The following is a 22,132-nucleotide window of genomic DNA, read 5'->3' as shown; positions in this document are numbered from 1 at the left end:
GCTCCGATTAAATCATTCCCGCAGGTTTCGTGCTCACACCAAAAGCACAAGCACCAATTAACTATATTAGTGGCGCTCACATACAGCTGCTTCTCAAATAGCTCACGAATATCAAATTGACTTCTAATGCTATTAAACAATCAAATACATACATTATGTGAAAACGCATGTTCTGTGTAACATTACATTGGATCCGTGCGTAAGCTCTTAAAGTGACAGCAGCCTAATAATCCTGCTGCTGTCTGTACTGTTAATCAGAGAACAAAAGACGAAGAGAAAGTCACTCTTTCCTCTTGACTGAATAACTTTTGTAACTTTAATTGTAAGCATTAATCTGTATTTAATTTTAATAATGAAGACTATCCAGTGTTATTTCACATTTGATTATTTTAATTTCTGTTAGACTCACCTGAAAAAACTTTCATTTGTCTCTTGCTTCTACTGTATTTCTTTATGCTATCATTTGCGATTTGTTGATTTTTCTTATTTTATTACTGTCTGTTTACTTGTATTTTTTGTTAATTTATTTCAATGATTCAAATAAATCCTCACTGTTATGTGTTTAAGCTGTGTGTTGCAACAAAATTACCCAAAGTGTCAAGACTGTGAGATAATAACAAATATCTTAGTATGGCAGTTTTTTCCCCGTGGTATCGAAAAATCAATATTTTTCAAGGTATCGTATCGAAGTTGGAAATTCCAGTGGATAAAATCAAGACTCGTCCTTAATTTTTGTTTATCTTGTTGAATATCCTGTTTCACTCAGCAGTATGTTCCATTATAGAAGAAAGTTTTATGTTTCATAAACCCAATTATTACTAACAATTTAAAATTCCACTGAGAGTCCACTGGATCAATTAAAAAGTCTTTTAATCTTAATATCAGGATAAAACATGCAGCGTTAATGTGCTTTCAAAAATAAAAAATGAGTCTAATCTACAATAATATGAGTTTATGAATCTTGACAGATTTTAAAAAGTCAGAATAAACAATCCAAGTAGATATTCATCAGAGTCTATTCGTGCTATTCACTGTGCATGAATGACACGCCAGAAAAGTAAGTGCTTTCCGTTTTTCCTTTGTCTTGATATTACGATGTCAATCATCCAATTCATCGTGTAACAAGGGAATTACACAATAAAATGATTTAATCATCTCATTCATCTCATTGCTATTAGTGCCTAACCAGAAGGTTTGCTGCTCATTTTTACTCTGGCTATGCGCTAATTCAATATTAGCAACGTTCCTTCATCCCGCCCACCATTAATGAAATGTCATCATTGCTTTCACACTCACAGACTGTTCCTGCCTTGGCATGGCTTTCAAAAACCAGCACTGCTGCCAGCTCCTTCCGAACCTACGGGAAAGAGTGAAGGATAAAAGAAACGAGGGATGAATGAAGAGTTTTGCCGCAAACAAACTTGACGGGTGTCAGCGAGTGTTGACTCACAGATGTAGATAAGTGGGCCACAGCTTTGATGTGCAGAAGTTCTTCGTAAATAACTTCCAGGTCATCAGGAGTTCTCTGGTTCGGGCTAAGACGTGGACACACAAATTATTACACACAGAAATCTTATGCTGTTTATAATAGAGATTAAACGTGAAGTGTGTCTACTAGAATTCTCCTATCCCAGCGTAATATGTAGAAACAACTATAACTGTCACAGAATTTGCCATGGAAAACTGAATTAGTTTGGAGTCTGATATTAGCATGTTGCTAAGCTAATGGACACTTTATATAACACTTTATTTTAATGGTCCACTTTAGACATTCTACTAACTATAACTAGGTAACTTTGCAACTACATGTCAAATAACTGTATATAACATGTCAAATAACACTATATTTGATGGTTCCCCAACAGACATTTTACTAACTATAAGTAAGTAGAGTTAATAGAGTGTCTAAAGTGGACCATCAAAGAAAGTGTAACCTTGAATCCATATTGGGTATTTCAATTTTAATTAAACGAAACAATTTTAAATAAGTTTATGTTCTTTTCTAGTGTAATTTCTCATGTCTTACCATTTACGGAGTATCATAGTCAGAAGAGCATCTGGACCCATTTGGACTAGTAACGATAAACTCTCTTGGAGTTCATCGTCTTTGGAGTCTTTCTCAATAGTTGTGTTGTTAAGGTCAAAGTCGGCCTCCACAAAGCGGTAAAACTGTGTGTCTTTGTCATGGAAGTTTAACTCCTGTTTCACTGTTCATTTTGACAGAGACATTGGTTGTCAGTTAGTCAATATATTCAGACATCATGGTACTACCATAACATGCTGCATTGTGGTAAATACAACTTACATGAATGATGGAATCCATTTTTTTTTTCATCTTTTTTTGCACAAAAACATGTAGACATCTAAAGAAATTGTTAATACTCACTCACCATGAACCAGAATGCCCTCATCCACCAAAACCTGCCACATCCCGACTGCCTGACTCCGTGACTGGAAACAATCATTGAGTTTCATTAGCCAATCCACAAGTTCCTTCCCACTGCTGCACTGTCTGTGGGACAAACCGGAGAACCATTAAGCTGTCAAAAAGCTGAGTGGTGATTTTAAAGTGTTTACACGCGTGTCTTTGTGGTTGATTGATACAGAATCAGTTGATTTATTTGATGCTGAGTGGGGATGGTTAGATGAAATATAATCTTAGATCAGAAATGTAACAAGTTTGGCACAAGCACATGAAATACGGAGTGGAAGTTTCACCTGTAGGTCTTAAGATGGTGTTTTCTGTCTCTTATCAAGCCTGGATTACGCTCCAACAGAGTGATGTACACCACCCGTGCTGCCTTCAGGATTCGTTCGGACAAAAACTGACAAGAAAAAAGGTAAGAAACATTTTTACTGTCATTATGTAATTTTGTTTGGTGACACTAAGCCATATCTTTACTTTTTTTAATGTTTCACATGTCTTTTTATACTATTTAAATGTCTTGAGGTTTTAGAAATGTTTCAAATAAGTTTTGAATGTCTTTGAATAATATTTAAAGACGTGAAATGAAAATGGACACCATTTACCTTCTTAATGACCTTCTTAATGACTTGAGAATGATAATTATTTTGTTTGATCCTATTAAACAACATCAACCCAGTCAACTAAAAAGTCCCATCAAAAACTAAACCCAAAAACCTGCAATAAATATTTCCAGCAGAATTTTCAAAAGTATGCCACATTATGCAAGTTAACTCTTTCCCCACCAGCGGTTTTAACTTCATGTCCCCCAGAATACATTGCTGTATGAATACCTGAACATTCAATATATGAAACGAAAGAACAGACCCCCTGCTTTTAAACAAAACCTTTTTTTCCATACATTCTTTTAACACTTGAAATAAAAATTTTAAAAAAGCAACATAAAGAAGCAAAATTTTTATTTTATTTTTATCAAAAAACTACATCTGGATCAGATTCAGAACGATGATCAAAACATAGCTGGAGTAGATCGAGTCCATCAACACCACTAATGCTTGCAAAGTCCCATAAAGCTCGCATTTCATTCTTAACATTATGGCAGTTTTGATTTTCCGGTCTAATGATGATAATCGCGTTATTTTACATATGCATCTCCTTACATGTGATATTGCCTGTTTCTGCTTCTTGTTTTCCTGTGTTTTGATCAGGAGATTCATTGCTATTTCAGAAGTTGCGTACTAGCGCTCCTTAACATATAACAGTGAAAACAAGGAAGCCTGGACAATTCCGTCAATGGTGGGGAAGCGTTTTCTCACAAATTACGGATATTTTGGCCAATAGCAGGGAAAGAATTAAATGCAGTGTAATTGTGGTTTCATGTTGTCTTTGAATTGGATGAAAGTTTGCTCGTTTCCATAGGAAGACTGGGAAAGTTTACTCTTGTTTGCGTTCATACAGAAAAATTCCTTTATGATTCTTCGAGTTGTATAGAAACACAACAGGTGAGTGGCGGGTGAGAATGTGTCACATTTTTTCCAACACCTCCTCCTCCTCCGGAGTTGAATTTACCAAACCAAAGATCGCTACCGTTTACACTCCTCCCCCGTGTGAAAGCTGTTTCTCCGCTCGTCTGTTTTCCTTCTAATAACTTGCTCTGTTTTCATCCATCCCTCCCTGTCAGGACTTCTGTTTTCATTCTTCGTCTCCTCCCTTCCAACCCTTAGCTCTGTTGGACCCCCCGCAGATGGCGCGTCCCGCTCCAACTACCAAACAGACTGAGAAATCTGGAGTGTAAAAACTCGACCTCATTGATTGAGGCTACGGTTTATTGAACTACTCAAGCATGCCACCGTTGTTGCTACGCAGCGTTTTTTTCTGCATGCCTGCCAAGACACAAAATGATAAGACTGGTTTGGCGTATTGACAATGTAAAAACTGTCGAAGTGGAGACAAACACAAAGACAAACGAGTAGGGATGGTATGCATTGCATTAAGCTAAATATTGGAAGATTTTCATGCTAAAAATGCATCAAGTTCCAAACTGGTTTTAGTGCTGGTGCAAACAAAGCTTGCTAGTTTAGCTAGTTAAGAATATTTTAAAGACACCGGCATCCAAAACATATCCTGGTCTTTTCACTATGTAAGTGATTGAAGTGGTTTTAGTAGAGATCACACACACCAAAATACACCTAATTTTTACATTTATGCTTCAGAACATCAAAAGCTGCAAGTTCAAAGCCAAACGCCTCAAGCTGTTGCATGAGGCCGAAAACAGCACTGCATCCAAAGTAAATCTGATAACTGTCTGTGCATTTACTGAAGAAAATGAGAGTTGTGATGGCCACAAAACTGGCTGTCATGATGTAAGGGTGATGTGTGGCTGTGAGCGGTTGCTAGGGCATTGCCATGTGGTTGCTTATTGGTCCAAAATTAAAAGTACATACACTACTAGTCAGAAGATGGGGGTCAGTATGTTTATTTAAAATCTTTTTATGCATTTATTTGATCATAAATGCAGAAAAAAAAACAGTGGTGTTCAATATTTCCACATTTTAAAAATAAATATTTTCTATTTTAATATTTTTAAATGTAATTTATTCAGCAATGAATTTTCAGCAAAAGTCAAAAGAGAAAGTCACAAACTCATTGTAGGCAATATTAGCCCAAAAAGCATGAGCACATTAAAAATCTTCAGGAAATATACAAGCAATATCCTAAAAACGCTTATTGCAATCTTGAATGTGATTTGGGACACACGCTTCTGCTCCACCCTATCATTCTTCATGTGATTTTCCGGAAAGTTTGAACCATTATTTGTTTGTTCTGTATCCTCTGCAGAGCAGTTTGTCCCAGAATGAGGTCTTAAACTTGAATCGCCTTCATTTCTCACACTTTATTTGTTGTGGTTGTTGCTGAGGGCGGTGACGTGTGCCTCTTCTTGAAGGCCCCTGGCCCAGTCGCTCAGTCACGGTGATGTAATTGGCTTCTGACCCGTGAGGGATCGGCTGACCCGTCTTTTCAGTCCAAAAAGAGGCAAAATATACAGTGCTGCTGTTCTCACAAGTCCACTTCACTAAACGCTCCACAAGAACAGTGCTTATTCTCCACTCCACATTATCCAGGGGCGATTTCAGAGTTATAATTCTCTTGATGCCTGTTAATGTAACTCATTTGGTGATTAGTATTTAAGTTAATTAGTATGTGGTCAACCTCCATCTAGCCTGTATCCTCCGAGGCTTACACAGAGCAGAACTCTCCATCTAGCTGACTTTACACAGCGTGTGCCCAGACACTGTGTCTGCAGACCCTGAGCATGTAAATCTCTCCCCTGTCATCTCCTCCTTCATGATTCTGTCCCTGGAGATCAGGGTATAGATGGGAACTGGCAGCCTATTCCCAGCATTCTGCAGTCTCCTTGGGAATAATTACTTCACTGTGAAGCACTGACTCTGACTGCTGAACACCTGGGAATACACGTATCATAGGACACCTGTGACAACAAAGAGCTACACTTGAGTCAATCTCCTATTTCAACTTCAATTTCTTAGGTCACTTTAGTGGATACTATAAAGTTTGGGGTCTGTAGAAGCCTCTCATGCTCACCAAGACTATATTTATTTAATCACAAACTATTAATATTAAAATATTAATGTAATGTATTTAAATGTAATTTGTTCATGAAACATAAAAAAGCATATTTGCTCAGGCTTCAGTGTCACATGATCCTTTAGAAATCATTCTAGTATGCTGATTTGGTGCTCAAGAAAAATTTCTTATTATTATCAATGTTGAAAACAGCTGTACTGCTTAATATTTGTGTGGAAATCACGATTCTAGATTATTTGATGACTAGAAAGTCAGCATTTAAAAAAAAAAAATTTAATGATATAAAATTATTTGCTGTCCGATTTGATCAATTTTAAGTATTCTTGCTAAAAGGAGTATTTTTTTTTTTTTTTTTTACTGGCCCTTGAAAGGTAGTATATAAGTTCAACACATTAACTTTGGACATGTTCCACAGATGTTTGACAACCTGAAGGTTTTTGGATATATCTATTATTTCACCTTGCAAAATATTTGGCTTACAAAATGTGTTTCTTCTATACAGTATTTACACACACACACATATATACTGTAATATATACATGTATGTGTACAGTATATGTATATGTGTGTACAGTAAATATAGCAGAAACACATTTTGTAAGCCAAATATTTTGCGAAGTGAAATAATAGATATATCCAAAAACCTTCAGGTTTTTATAGTGTATATATATATATATATATATAGTTTCTGATTCTCTCAGGTGTGCCTAAGGATCCCAGGAAAGCTCCAACCAAACAACACTGAACACTGCTAATGTGACATCTCCACGTGAGGGTTTGTCCAGAGGGAGAGGGTGGCATATTTAGACTGCTATACAAACAGTCACCAAAAACAATGTAGAAAGGCAACATGATAGTACTTACTGTGCAACATAGATGTGTGCTAATGTTTCACCACAGAGGTTTCTAAACATAGTGTGAACTTTCCAACTGAAATGTCCTCAAACCAGGGCTCAAGTAGTTCTAGTTCAGATAATTTGACAAAAAGTACTGTTCACCACAACAACTGTACATTACACCACCTGAACTGCTGAAAAAAACATGTATTGTTCAGCCCTGTTTGTATGAATATGAATAGCTGCTCAACAACACAACAGAGCCTCACCCTACTGAGCTTTGCAAACCTCTAACACAATACCTCATCTATTAAGTTTTGTTGGAGCTTCCTTTGTATACAAGTGTTAGTCACCCACATGCATTTGGGTTTTTACAGTAGCAGCAGCGCAGACCCATCCACCTCTGTTATGTGGGGAGGAAACAGGCTGTGTTTTCCATCAGTGGGCGACGTTAACAGCGGAGGCAGTCGTGATGGCGTGACCTTGGTGAGCCATTCCGTACAACACACACTGCACTCACAATAGAGGTGGGCAGGAATCACATTAGAAACACTGAGGCCACTCAGGATGCATTATGGTTATGAACATATCAGGAATGTTAGAATTAACTAAAACTAGAAAAAAAAAAACATTTCAATTTGTTAATTCAAATAAAATCAAAAGAATTTGATGAAAAACTGATTTAATTTAGTTGCCAAAGAATAATTTCAAATGTTTTATTTATTTTAAGTTGATTAAAGTTATTGTGTCATAAAATAAAAAATAACGTAAATAAAGTAAGCCAAAAAGTAGTGGTTCACCGGATCACAAAACCCACGGTTCTAATCATGATACGGTTTTTGAGTCAGTTTTCGGATCAGCATCCGTTAATCATTATGAACATAACCTAGCTAAGATTTATAATTTATTTACAGCTGAAATGTTGAATGTATATGAAACGAATATTTATCATAATATACTTTGGATAACATATTAAAAAAAAAAGATACCAGTTCTGATGTTGTTCATAAATACCAATAGTTATGTTGTACAATGAGGACATTGCCATGCCATTGGAAATAGAGCCATCAGTGACCCAAATAGTGGTGAGCCAGGGTCCTTACCAGTGCCCGAATTCGTGAACACTACTGATTCACCACCTAGTAAAATATATAGCTTATTAAGACACACACATTGTTATTTGATTGCTAAGATGTTCTGCTTACAGGCCCAAGTCAAAAGAAACCCACCCTCAAATCTCTTACATTCAGGGGTGCGTTTCCATACAACGACGTAGTTCGCTGCTTCGCTACCATAGTACAATGCATCATTGGTGAAATCAACTAGCTAGTCACGACTGTTTCCCGAAACCGGTCGCAAAGTATCGTTCAACCACGTTGGTTTCGCACATGGTGGAATAATAACTGCTTTTAATGAAACTGTTTGAGATCCAATTAACGCTAGATGTTTTAATTTAAATTACAAACATGTAATCTGCAGCAAACTGACATTGAATCAACGTGGAAATAAGACATTGAAGCAACGTTGATCTGACATTGTTTTGCTCATCGAATTAACGTTGAACCAACGTCAGACGTCAGTTTAGTCAAAACTAACGGAAAATCAACTTCGTTTCAACGTTAGGAAAGCAAATAACTGCGTCGATTTTCTGTTAGTTTTGAATAATGGCGCGTCTGACGTTGGTTCAACGTTAATTCGCTGAGCAAAACAATGTCAGATCAACGTTGTTTCGATGTCATGAGAAACGTCGTTTCTACGTCGATTCAATGTCAGTTTGCTATCTGGGCGAGGACTATTTCTAATTGTTCTCAGTTATTTTGCTTTATTACCAGACTCAATGTTTGGCTCATAGACGAGCACGTTCGCACATGCGCACTCTTCAAACACGTTACTTTAAATCTTTTGACAAACTAAAAGACGTAAATTCCATTTGTATTTATTCTAAATAAAAGGCACCGGTTGTACTGAATGTCAGCTTGCTTATTTTGCTCAAGATAAGGATTTATTACCTCCAAATGTCATGCAATATAGAAACGATGCCTCGAGAGCTGTTGTTCAAACCACACAACTTTGCGATGCTGTTTGCGAATGTTCTAAGGAACGATGGTTTCGGGAAACACCGACTCGTTGAACTATGCTGATAACGACGGAACTTGAGACCATAGTTGGCTAACGATGCTTTCGGGAAACGCACCCCTGGTCTTCAGAAATGTCTCAGGTTCCTCCTTATTTAATGTAAATCTACAATAAACCCTCATTTAGAAAAGCCTACTTATTTCCCTAAGTTAGAACGATAATAATAGTGATGCTTGCCTTAAAAAGCCCAACTAATAACAGAAAAGATCAGAGGGCTCAGATGAATACAGCTTTCCTTGTTCTCTGTCTGTTCAGAGAAACACACTCCAGGAATCGCTTGTGCCCACAAAAAAAAAAAACACTCCAGGACCTGAGAGCATTCCACAGATGAAACGTCCTCCAGAGCCCTGATAAACCACATTCAAATCCTTGGCAATATTGCCTTTTCTCCCATTGGACACAACCAATACCCAAATATCCAAGCCCAGATGTCTGCTTAAAATCATCTACTGAAAAACAAACGGCAAGCTCAGGTTTATAAATTTTTCCCCTTTTGTGTTCAATACAGAATCACACAACAAGCGAAGAACAGAAAGGTGTGTGCAAAGAAAATAAGTGTTTATGATGACTCATTTGAGGTTTAAAATGGGTTAGGCAGCTGCTCATAAAAAACAATAAATGAAAAAACAAACAAAAAAAAATATCATAAAAAAAAAAAAAAAAAAATGGATAAAAACAATAGCTTTCCAGATGTACCCTCAAATAAGTCTCACTTATCACTGGCGATACTTTAAGGAACGATAGATAAGCCTCTCAACAACCGTTTCAATTGGTTTTATATATCTCCTATGAAAAACAGGACGAAGTTGATACTCGCATGAAGTTGATCTAGAGCTACTGACCTAGTTTATCAAGATTTTGAAGATGTACTGTATTTGAGATAGGCAGAACCAGTAGAACAACATATTTACAGTGGCTTCTTCCCTCAGGGCCTCACATGATGATACTGAAGGGACATGTATCATAGCAGAGAAAAAATGACACTGCATTTCTAGAATCGTCTGGGGTAGTGAAATAGCTGTGAAGGATCAGTAAAATATGTAATCATACTACTTTAGTTTTAAATTGAGTTTGAAAACATTACATATGCATTTTAATTGCACAAAATATTGCAAATCCACTTGAAATGGCACTTGAAATGAAATGACAGACCTGTGTTTTGATCACTCATAGGAGTAATTGTGGTGGTTTGTCAAAAACGGCAACAAAATGTGTTTAAAATTAATCTATTTTATCTATTTATTGTGGCCTCACACATTCTGGAGGAATTCTGTGACATATGGGTGTGTAGGGCAGGAAAATGTCTCCACAAGATTTAGCATGTTGTGTTTTAAACCTTATTTAGAGTTTCATCAGCCCTTTTATATCCTCAAGAAAATTGTACAGAGCGCCACCCTCTACAATCTCTGCGAGCATGATATTATGAACACACAGAGGTCAGAGGTGTGTAGATAAAAGCATGCTTTCTGTTAAAGAGATAGAGTATGCAATGCCACACATCCCTGTAGGAACACGCTGGAACATAGTAGAGCTTATTTAAAGAGGAAGATCACCTAAAAATTCCATTACCATTTAGCTCTGTGTAAGTCTAAAAGTATTTAAAAAATTAGCCATATGACTAATGCAACTTCAATGTTCCTCATAAAGCTATCGTTTGGCTTCAGAAGACTTGGATTATAGTGAATGAGTCATATGGGCTGCTTTTACGATACTTGTGTGGTGCTTTTGAAAAATTTCGGAAGTTTTACCTTTCACTAAACATATTCCGATCTATCGAAATCGTCTTCCATTGCGATTTCCCGTAAATATGTTTCGATCTTAAGATCCGCCCACAAAGTTACTTGCGTTTCGCGTTTGATACTTGTCGTTAAAATAAGGCCCTTAGGGTACTGTACATTTACATGACAGCAATGTACTAAAAATGGAAAGATTAGTACAGACGACAACGTTGTTGAAACGATCTCCGTTCACACAGATCCGCGAAAACTAAACGATGTATTATGCTGTCAGGCCAGTATAGTTATCAAAGTCAATTTGAAAAGAAACATTACGCGCCTATAGACCGAACGCATAATACGCATGCAAAGTCACAGTTTTTGCAGTTTACACTGAAACAATAACGATATAATTTTCAAAAACTTGTACTTTGAGACGTTGTGTAAATGAATGGCGATATTAAGTTTTTGGTTTGTAGTTTGTACAAGTTGAAAATAGTGTCGTGTAAACATTTTTGGCTGGTGAGCTCTCCCTTTAAGGCTTGTTAAAATATACTAAACCCAAGCCACTGTTCAAAGACCGTCATACCTGTTTGATGGTGTCTTGTGTATCCACAGCGTCTGGCAGAGGTGTCTGTGAGGAGGAAAACAGAGAGAGAATTAGTGTTAACGAAAATCTAGTTTCAAAGTATTATAGAGGTTATAAGATCAATCCGTCACTGGCAAAATGCCATTTTGTCCGTCACGTACGGCGTCACAAATATTAAGACACGGCAACACAAAGGCACAGAAGGCTAAAGAATGTCAGAAGACATGCCATACTAATGCCATCATGTGTGGTATTTGACACTAGCCCTGCACAAGATCTTTGCCACCTGCCTCCCTCTCAGCAAGACTAATTAACAGCAACAATGTAATTAAGGTTCACATAGGAATTCAAGAGGAATGTTTGGCTCCATAAGTTTGAGAGGTGGAGGAAGGACAGAAGTTTAGCCTTTGTCTTTACAATACAACTTGCTTGACTGAGTGCTGTGCAAAATGCAAAACATTAAACAATGGGGTAGATAAGGGCATTGTTTTACACAACAGAAGACTAATTAAATACGGCTAATCTGCATTTTGTGGAAATTTTAAACATTTAACAATTAAAAAAAATATATTTTATAATACAATGTTAGGTAGTAATATAAAAATAATAGCCTATTATATATATATATATATATATATATATATATATATTATGGAAATTTTAAACATTTAACAATTAAAAAAATATATTTTATAATACAATATTTGGTAGTAATATAAAAATAATAGCCTATTATATATATATATATATATATATATTAATAACTAAATGTCAAAATGTGTGCATATATATATATATATATATGCAAGTCACTGAAATGAGCCTTTAAAAAGAGGACGGATGCATTCGAGTGATTTCATCCATCTGAACTGAACCACATACTTGAGAATGAACAGGTTGTAATCATGCATATCTGATGGGATTCCTGCTCAAGAGGCAATCAAGTTTTTGGTTCTCAGTCCAGCTATTAACTAACAACAATCGCCATCAGTTCTGATCTCTGTCTGCAATCAAGAGCCAAGAGCATCTCTCTCTTTTACATGTTGAAAATAGAGCATCAATCCTGAAGAGAGAATTATGGATGAAGTGCGTTTAAATATTTAATGTTAAGCTGTTAACCACTAGTGATTTAGATGCCCAAATGCGTTTCAGCGATTGATTCTGAAATGATCTGACCTATAGGGTTATCTCTGGACAATGCATCATATCTCATTGTACAGATGGATAACCAGGACCACATGGATTCGGCGTACCACAGAATGCCATAAACACCTCATGCTCGAAAGCATGCAAGTTTATTAAATATTCCAACCAAACCATTTTATTTTGCTATCAGCTATCAACCAGTGTAGTATTCTCAGCTCTTTAACTGTCAAAACCTCACAATTGCATAAGTTTAGTATTGTATGGAAAAAAATCTCTGTATGCAATTTAACTCTCAGCCTAAAACCTTGACACATTTGGAAAGAACCAAGTCATATACAGTACCATTAATGAGCAATGCAATTACATTTTTAAAAAAATCACTAATGAAACTGAGCCCTTTTAGCCTGGTTTGAGGGAGAATTTACGATACTCTGATTTGAAATGTTACTGAAATGCAAGCTTGGAGATTTCAGTCTTATTCAAACAGACGCGAGCTGTACTTGTGCGACTAGAAAATAGCTACAGGGGGCGTTACCATGATGTCAGGTGAACCGACTTGACCTACCAGTTGAGATGCTGCTAGACTTCAGATAAAGAGAAAATCTCCACAGTCTTAAACTGACCAAATTCTACCTGATTCCCTTCTGCTCATATGGCAGAGAGTTCATAACTCTGTTTTTATGAGGCATTGTCAGCCTCCGTTCCATGGCAGGTGTTACTCAGCATCTGCTGACTAATTCTGTGAAGCATATCCATCTATTTTGGGGCTTGCCCTGATAATGTATCTTTATAGTTTTTTGTGAAAACTAATCTTTTTTTTCCCCTCTCAATTACAATGGCTCATGGTTATTATGATAATACTTAAGGCTTTCTCCTTTCTTGTTCTAGATCTATCATGATTTATTCACACTGATGTCATTCAAATCCAATAGGATTCCACTAAACGAGACCAGTTTGAGCTAAACATCACCTTTGGTGTCCCACAGAGGAAAGTCAGCCATGGGTTTGGAACGTCATGCAGGTGAGTAAATGATTTTTTACTATTCTTGGAAGCACCACACCACACAGGGAGTTAATACAGCAGACGCCTACATAAAACCTATCAGCTTTGAGTCAACAGCACCAACATTTAAGGCTGATGTATCATTTCTCAATAAGATCTTATAGGGATAAGCTGATCTGGTTTTCCCCCCCAGCATTTTCCCTGCTTGGTTTCCCTTTCAACCGCAGCAGTAGACAGTAAAAATGGTTGGATGATCCTCAGGTGGTCAGGTTCACTGCATCCTCATGCTTGATTTACCTTTGTATAAGGTTAGCCAGCGTGGAGATCTCTCCACCCTGTGGCTCTGTTGACTGAGTAAACTGTGTAGAGTGAAACTGCAGCCGACTGGATCACATGCTCCGGTACGAGAGGGAAATTACACAAAGATATTGACTCTAAGTCTAATGACGGTGCTGGGAAGTGTCTGAGATCACCTGATCGTCAAATGCTATTGACAAGTGCCTTCATTTCTTATATAGATAGATAGATAGATAGATATTATCATTTAAATTAAATACCTAATTATCTTAACTCTTATTAGAATCCTACTTATAAGGTCGACACAAATATATTATAGTATGATCAGTGCAGGATGGTCTTAGACTGATATTTCAGGCTGAGGTTCGGTGGTTTTCAATTGAAATATACTAAAAAAAATCAGTTATAGGAAAAAAAACCCCACTTCAACCCTGATGGAGTGCAGACCATGGCACATTGACATAACACATTCTCTTTAAATGAGCCTCTTTATCTCTTTCTCAGGGGGTCCTTGTGCAATGTGAGGTATTTCATCCCGAGTCACGACCCTTATTGCTGGAATGTATAGGACAGGGACATTTGGGTCCCGACATACAAGACCACTGCTCCACGACTAACAATCATCAGAGCAGAAACAGTTTCCTGATTGGATCATCTGTTTGACATGTATTTGAATAAGTATGAAAGTGTATGTTCAAGTTAATAGTGTTAATGTGATATGGGAATGGGAAATCACCCGTAAGGTTTACACAGTGCCCTATGTTTCCTGATCTCGTGTTTTGAGTATTTTCTTTTTGATATTGTCACGAAAGTCAAATTATCAAAACTAAGAAATGAATGTAATCTAAAAGAGATCAGCGTCTTTTTGAATTTACATCCTTCATTTTGGGAAAACATGCTCATTTTATGATATTTACTCTGTAGTTCACTAAAGTTCACTATATTGTTCACTAAGGTCTACAGCGGTGTGGGTCTTCCTGTGCACATTCTTTTCCAAACCATAAGGGAACAAACCTTAAGATGGACAATGAACAATACGCTATAAATAACTCATCCTTGATTAACCCTTTAACAACATGTAAACAGAAAAACATTTAGGCTACAACAAAAATCCAAAGCTCCGGCTGTTTGGGTTCATGTTCAAAGTGTCTCTGGATTTACATCATTTGGCATTGACACACTTAACACATCATAACACACAAGCTAATGCACTTTATTAGCTATAACACAGTAAATATGGTGCTCTAAAAAAAATGCACTATAACGTTCAAAAATAGAAAACTTTGTTTGAGGTATTTCAAGAAAGGGGTGCCTTTTGTGGATATGTGTAAACGAAGAAAAGCAGACACCTAATATTTTCTAATGTAGCCTATTAAAAACTTAAAAAAAAAATAAGTAAACAAAATATTCTTTCTCCATGGCGATAACATTTGGCACTTTAAATCAAAATTGAAAGGTTTTTAAAGCAACATTTTCACATACTATAATTTATTAACATTTAAAATGATTTGAAAGTATGTTTCAAATCTTTTCAAACCTTTTCATATTTCGTTAAATAACCAGATAATAGCCTAGAAGTTGTCATAACCTTTCCCTCTCTCTTGAATAACAATTCTACATGTTTATTATTATGTATTATATGCCCACTTACCCAGCTGATTCCTCGGATCTGAGGTGTTTTTTCATTGGAACAGCGATCGGGAAAGATTCGGTAATTACAACTCCGAAAGAGATGCATGTTTCAGTCAAGTCCGATGTATCACAAATAATTTTACTTCGAGATCATCTGTTGCAGCAACACATGGCGAAAACTACATCTCCAATAAGGATTTGACAACCCCTGCTTATAGACAACCCGACCGGCACGCTGCATTCCTACGTGCGTGTGAGTCCAGGCTGCGAATGCCATTAAAAACCTGCTGTTCGCTGTCAGACGAGCCTGCGCGCTCCCGCTCCCGCCCCTGTCAGGGCGCGCGCCTCATACTGCACTAACCAGCGTCCGCTTTGATTTCCGCAGGTGTTTGTTTACATCAAATTTATTCGGACTAACTTTACTATCGTATATATAGCCTTTGTTTTCGTTTGGTGTTTATTCTTTGTGTGAAATAATCGAGGTAAAACTTCCTAATGACATTCACTTCGTGGGAAATGTAGGCACACTTTTAAACGCGAATTGTCTAGATAACAACAGTAAGGTTAGTTACCATTCATCCTTAAAGCCCAAAAACATCATAGGGACTTTTACTAAAACATTTATTTATGTAACATACATTCTGTTACATTAAATAAATGTAGGCCTAATGTTAACTTTGAAATATTCAGCTACTTTCCAAGGCAACTTTTCTTGTTTCATGTAGTCTAACGTTGGTATATGTAGGCTACTACCTAAATACATCAAATTGCTATATATAGGGATAAAAACACAAACTAATAAAAATGTCAAAAACATTAAAAATGACTATAACTTTAGCTAAAATGGAAAATATCAAAATAAAAACGAATTCAAAATATTAATAAAAGATGCAAAAACAATGATGCTAAAGTAACAATGTATTGACCATTATGGTCGTTACATTGACTAAATCAGTTACAATATGATATATTAAAACATGGAAACTACTCTGAATATAATGCTTAACAGATCAGTAAATTATGTAGCCTACATTAAAATATGAATGTGAATTACACAAAAGCTGTCACTGGGGTAGCACCCTTTCAAAAGGTACTAATTTATACCCTTAAGGTGTAAATAAGGTACAAAGGCAGTGACAGCTGCTATTATGCTATTTCTTATATTGCCTATACAGACTGTACATTAAAATATAGGCCTACAATATGTTGTGTGACACATCTAAACATTTGAATGTGCATGCCATGAATGAATAATCTCTTATGCATAATAAAATGTTTGGACATAGCAATAAACATTTTAAGAGACAGAAAAAGGAGGTTATGAAGCAGAACAAAACACAGCTTCCCATGTACGTAGTCTCATAGACTGAAGGATTATTACGTCTGCATCCAGATATGTAGAACCTAGCTTTACAGACCCCTGCATCAAGCAGTAAAAGAAACGCTAGAGCAGGGAAAATAATGCGTTTGACTCAATAACACACTCTGTCTCTCCTTCAGCTCTCTTATCTGTGTGTTCCAGCTGCATGATAAACCTTGAGGGGTTGAGGATCAGGGGGCGTGTCCATAACCCACCTTATTTATGGTGCAGGTGCCAAGGTTGAGGTGAAACAGTCAATTAAAAGGAAATCAAACTTTGAATAGGACACATTTTCCCGACTTTGCTTAAAATCCTTTTGAAATTTGAACACGCTTCCCCCTTTTCAAAATGAGTTACGAATGTTTACAATGTAGCACAACTGGGGTTGCTGTGTTTGATTTAGAGTTGGTGCATGAGATAACCATGAATTATCCCATTGCATAGTAAAAAAGCAATTAATAGTTGAGTTTATGTTTTATAAAGATACTCTGACCACACATTAGACATATAAAATAAGTTAGTGATCTGTATTCTGTACCTGTTCCAGGGACGAGCGCAGGGACGACCGGAAGATTGTGTCTGCCGAACACATGACTGCTGCAGGAGCCTCTGAGGATGAGGAGACACAAAAGAAAGAAAAGGAAGTCAGTGCTGTTTGATTCAATCGGCTCTCCTTTTACTGTTACATCATTTTATTTCCCATCTCATGCTCATGATTTGTGAGATCTCATGACTCCCACAAACCCAGTGGATGGATATTGTGAACTCTGATGGAAAGTATTGTTTATTGTAAGTTGTTCCCAAAAATAGAAACTCTAGCTCTGTTCCAAAATCGCACTGTCTAGCAACTGCATTGTAACTAAAAAGAAACATCATACAGATTTCCTAATGTAAAATCCATTACAAAAAGAACTATATATATACTATTTGGAGCAATGCTGCAATGCCAAAATATGCTGCATAGGTGACCAGCTCACATAAGGATTGAAACAGCACTTATACTAAACCAGATGTCCAATATTAATACCAAAAAATTTATGACTTTTTTGAGGAATGAGTTTCATTCACTTCAATAGGCATCATCCCAACGTGGGCAATACTGTACGCCCTCTCTATAGTCACAGGTCACGCTGGGGGGCGATCTTAAAACCTGTCTCAATTTGAGAATGTCCATGTGGCTGGAGGTCAGGGAACATTACATAATATTTGTTTAGACCCCGGCTATTGTTTCAGGAGTATCTTCCCTTCCTGGAGGAGTGAAATATAACAACACAGAGACTGTTTTTGGGAGTTTATCAGCCATTTCTGGTCCACCCCTCAATCCAAAATAGTGCAATACCAGTTATTTTGATGCTTTTTTTGCATATGCATGTTCATTAGGCAATGATATGTGAAGCTTTGGGGAAACACAGCAACAGAAAAGTTGTGTCTCGCAATACGCTGTGTATTAGGTCTCACATTTTTTTGCGCTAAATTAGTTCGGAACACTAACCGCTTTAATTACGTGATAATGTGTTATGCTAAACTCCTGGCTGGGAGTAATGAATGATTAATATGTTGTAACTGGTTGTTTGCAAAGATTCCTTGAATTAGCAGTTTCCCTGTTCTGGCTCTGTTCACCTGCCTTCTTCAACGACGGCCTCAAAATTTTTCTCAACTGTTGTCCCTGGGTATATTATCTCTGTCTGGCAGCACTGCAGAAACAGACCCACAAAACCAACATCTTTCTCCAAGACTGCTGGAGATAAAGCAGTCTGTGTTTCAGCATGAGATTGACAAAGTTGTGTGCATGTACAGTATCCATGAATGGCACACTTTGAATTCTATGACTAAAAAGAATTAGAGGCTCAAATCCTATTACATTAACCTGAAAAGTGGCTTGTTTTAAACATTAAATATCTATATTTTTTGTGTTTTGCATGGACACGTCAAGAGTTCATGAATTCAAAATCATGCAAAAATATGATTTTGACACAATTTGTTTAACTGATGTTAAATGTCATAAAACAAGTTTAATGACTAACTAATTAACAAGAATTTAGGTAGCACTTTATTTTAGTCCTGTTCCCCATGTACATACTATGTACTTATTATAGTAATTCTGGGTAATATAGCTGCTAACCCTGAACTTACCCCTAAACATATCTTATATTAACCAGTACTTTATAGGTACACTCTAAGTGCATGCAAGTACAAAAAAGTAATATTTGAATTTAATATTTAGTTTCAATGATCATATTTTGCTTCCTATACCTTGATTTTTAGATAAGTAAATTGTTTAAGAATATAATATTGATTTTGCATAAGAATAGCCTATGGTAACCTCCTTAAAGGTGCATTGCGCAACTTTTCATGTTAAAAATAGCCGTTTTCTAACCCATACGTGCTTAAACAATCGCCTGATGGGCTGAATGAGCCCTTCTTTGATCACTGCGATCGCCTCTATAACCCTGTACAGTGAAATATATAAGAGGGATTCGGGCTCGAATCTGAGACTGGGCGTGACGTCATGCGCGTTCACGCTCGCCTGGCTATGTCTGGCAGGTTCGTGTAGCTATTCGCCGCCGTTCTCCGTATCAGAGAAGACAACTCGAGCGACACAACTCTAGTCAGCTTTCCACAAAAGTAGACGATGGATTCAAAGGGGCTGTTTACACCTGGTCACTTCATGTGTCTTCTGTGATCGGATAGCTATTCGATCGTGAAAAGACCAGGGTGTAAATGCCCTCCGAAACGCATTCGAGACGGATTTGAATTCGATCGCTCAAACCACTTGAGGACGTGGTCTGTGCCGTATTCCAGACGAAACTGGACAAGTGTAAATGCATCTGGTTGTTGAAACCAAGCTATATGTCATGATATTTTAGTCATATACGCGCATCACCTGAGCAGCTGAGCTGAGCCCCTTCATCAAGCGCCGCAATCTATCGCAAATCAAAGTGAATTAGTGAAAGTAAGTCGCAGACGCTTAACACTACCATCTTCATTAAAAGTAAAGAAATGAAATGATCTTACCAGTTCTGTTGCCGATCTCTCTTATTGCTGTCTTTGCTGATTTTGAAATTAGCCGATGATTAATAAAATCCAGCTCATATCTGTTGCTTTCGGTGACGTGCACTTCATTAAATCTGTATATGGCGCGGAAAGAGACCGGCTTGTAGCTCATTACAAACCCCAACGCAAACTCCACGTGAGACAGAAAATAAAACTTCTGTCTGTCCAGACTCCAGTGCCATGCGTCGGAATAAGACGAGAGTCAACATCGGGAAGCTTTCAACAAACGGAGAGATCTCCGGTCGTCTCTAGGGCTCAAACGGGTCATAGCCTATACAAAGTGATAACTGAACGTGTTTCCATAATAATTCAATCATAAGTGGATACAGTAAGCACAGGGAGATAGATGGAAACAAAAACCGAAGTTTTCTACTACCCCCGTTTCCCCCTCTCACACAAGTGTGTAATTTACTCGAATGCCTTTCCTTTCATATATTTTAAATGACTTGCAGATTTATTACTGTATTACCTCATTATGACTGTAACAAAAGATGTGTGCCGCACAGTGTGCGGCTGATGCTCCTTAGTTATGAACAGCGAGTGCAAACGTGCGTATGTGTGTGTGTGTGTTCCTCCATGAACGCGCACAGCTCTGGTTGCAGTTTCGCTTGTCGCCAGAGGGGGCGTAGTTCTGCAAAAACTCAGAGACTTGCGTTTAGCTCCTTTAATTACCTTTTTTTACAACATAACTTAACTAGAAGGCAAGTCAATTCCATTCCATTCAAATTCAGTTTATTCCATTTTATATATTTTTTTTCAAAAGTCAATAAATAATTTGTCAAGCTCAACCATTCAATCATGAATATATACATTTCTTTAATTTACAGAGCATATAGATAAACCCCAAACTGTCCATCCATCCAGATTTTATACATTTAATGAAATATTAAATATTTATTTTGTCCTGAATTCTGGCAACATGATTGTAAATATTTCAAACCTCATATAAATGAAATAAGCATGAAAACATGCAGCTGCTTATAATATTAGGTTGGTGATCAGGAGGTCTAAGTACCTGCTTTTACAGACTATTTTAGACTATTATTTTGAGTACCAAGTCATATTTTGTACCCTGCTTGAGGAAAGTGCTATACGCAAGTACTCATACAGTACATGCATTTGTGCACTCAAGTAGAAAAACTCATTGCTATGTGAACTGATCATGCACAGGCATTCACTTCAATAGAACAGCATCAGATTTTTCTTACCAAATCCGTTTTTCTTCTTGGCAGACAAGATCTGTTTAAAGAATTCGATAACATTCTGGCACGTATATCCTCCATACTTCTCACTTCACACAGTAACTTATGATATAAACCCTAAGGCCTCAGTAAATGAAAGAAAGGCGATCCACAATCGCTCCTTTTAGCTGTGCGCCTGACTTTCTCTGCATATTTCAAAGTGTATTTCTGCATGTTTGTGTGTGTGTGTGTGTGTGTGTGTGTCAGTGGTTGCCTATGACAGGACCCAGGAATCCAGTTCTCCTGCATGTGACCCTCACAAGGCACTTGAACGTGGTAGTTTGTATCTGATAAAGAGTGATAAAGAGTTTTAACTCAGATCAGATAGAGACACTTGGTCTGCCATTGTTTTAGAGGGTCAAAATGTGTTTGTGTGGAGGTGAGATGTAAAGATGTGGATGCCTTTTCTAGATATGTAGTTTCTGCGATGAGAACAAAAGATATTTTAGATCAGCTCACACATAGACAATAGGCTTTTAACACCCTAGTTCACTTAGAAATAGAAGAAATGTTTAGCAAAGCCCATTTTTGTCTCAAACCGCTGTTTGAGGTGACCGTGATGTTAAATATTTTATTGACATTTGTGCTGATGTTTTCATGTATCGTGTCTTATTTTTTGTAATGTCTTGGCCAGGACTCTTGTAAAAGACATTTTAAATATATCAATAGTTTTTATTTTCCTGGTAAAACACTCTCAAATATAAAGGTTCAGAAAGGCGATGCCATAAAAGAACCATTATTTTCACTGCAACTCTAAAAAGATGCGTTTTTGATTCCCTAACCTTTCAGTGAACACTGAACAGTAATATTTTAATCATCCAAAGAACCTTTTTTTTTTAAAAAAAAACAAAAAACAAAAAAACAACATATATATGCCTATAAAGAACCTTTATTTTTAAGAGTGAATAAAGGTCAAACATAGGCAATCTATTTTTTATTTATAATTTATTTGACTAAATCAATTTATTTATTTATTCGGTAAATTAAAATTAAATGTATTTCCATAGGCCTATTTATCTTAAATATAAATTTAATGTATTTATTTAATTATAAAATTTAATTTATTAAATTAATATTAATCATTTGAAATTT

General features: G+C 36.8%; 1 protein-coding gene and 1 long non-coding RNA gene across 3 annotated transcripts in view; one reads left to right on the top strand and one right to left on the bottom strand.

Annotated features, from left to right (window-relative positions):
• The window catches only part of rapgef3 (Rap guanine nucleotide exchange factor (GEF) 3), a 36,759-nt gene that overhangs the window by 12,183 nt on the left and 2,444 nt on the right, over nucleotides 1–22,132 (bottom strand). The window contains exons 2-8 of one of the 2 annotated variants that reach the window (XM_039651645.2): nucleotides 17,284–17,354; nucleotides 11,308–11,352; nucleotides 2,719–2,825; nucleotides 2,391–2,512; nucleotides 2,027–2,207; nucleotides 1,451–1,535; nucleotides 1,297–1,357 (exon numbers count right to left, since the gene is read on the bottom strand). In XM_039651645.2, the coding sequence (XP_039507579.2) occupies nucleotides 1,297–1,357; nucleotides 1,451–1,535; nucleotides 2,027–2,207; nucleotides 2,391–2,512; nucleotides 2,719–2,825; nucleotides 11,308–11,352; nucleotides 17,284–17,354 (672 nt within the window). Of the gene's footprint in view, nucleotides 1–1,296; nucleotides 1,358–1,450; nucleotides 1,536–2,026; nucleotides 2,208–2,390; nucleotides 2,513–2,718; nucleotides 2,826–11,307; nucleotides 11,353–15,404; nucleotides 15,546–17,283; nucleotides 17,355–22,132 lie in introns of those variants that run through there. The other variant, XM_039651646.2, reaches the window with a different exon arrangement.
• LOC120462945 (uncharacterized) lies at nucleotides 7,243–15,411 on the top strand. The gene is made up of 3 exons (XR_016148147.1): nucleotides 7,243–7,353; nucleotides 13,342–13,474; nucleotides 14,258–15,411. It is a non-coding gene; the product is annotated as an uncharacterized LOC120462945 (long non-coding RNA).

This window comes from Pimephales promelas, chromosome 20 (assembly GCF_988280905.1).
Source record: "Pimephales promelas chromosome 20, fPimPro1.hap1.1, whole genome shotgun sequence".
NCBI lineage: Eukaryota > Metazoa > Chordata > Actinopteri > Cypriniformes > Leuciscidae > Pimephales > Pimephales promelas.
Note: the sequence above shows the minus strand (reverse complement) of the source record. Positions and strands in the feature narration are given on the sequence as shown.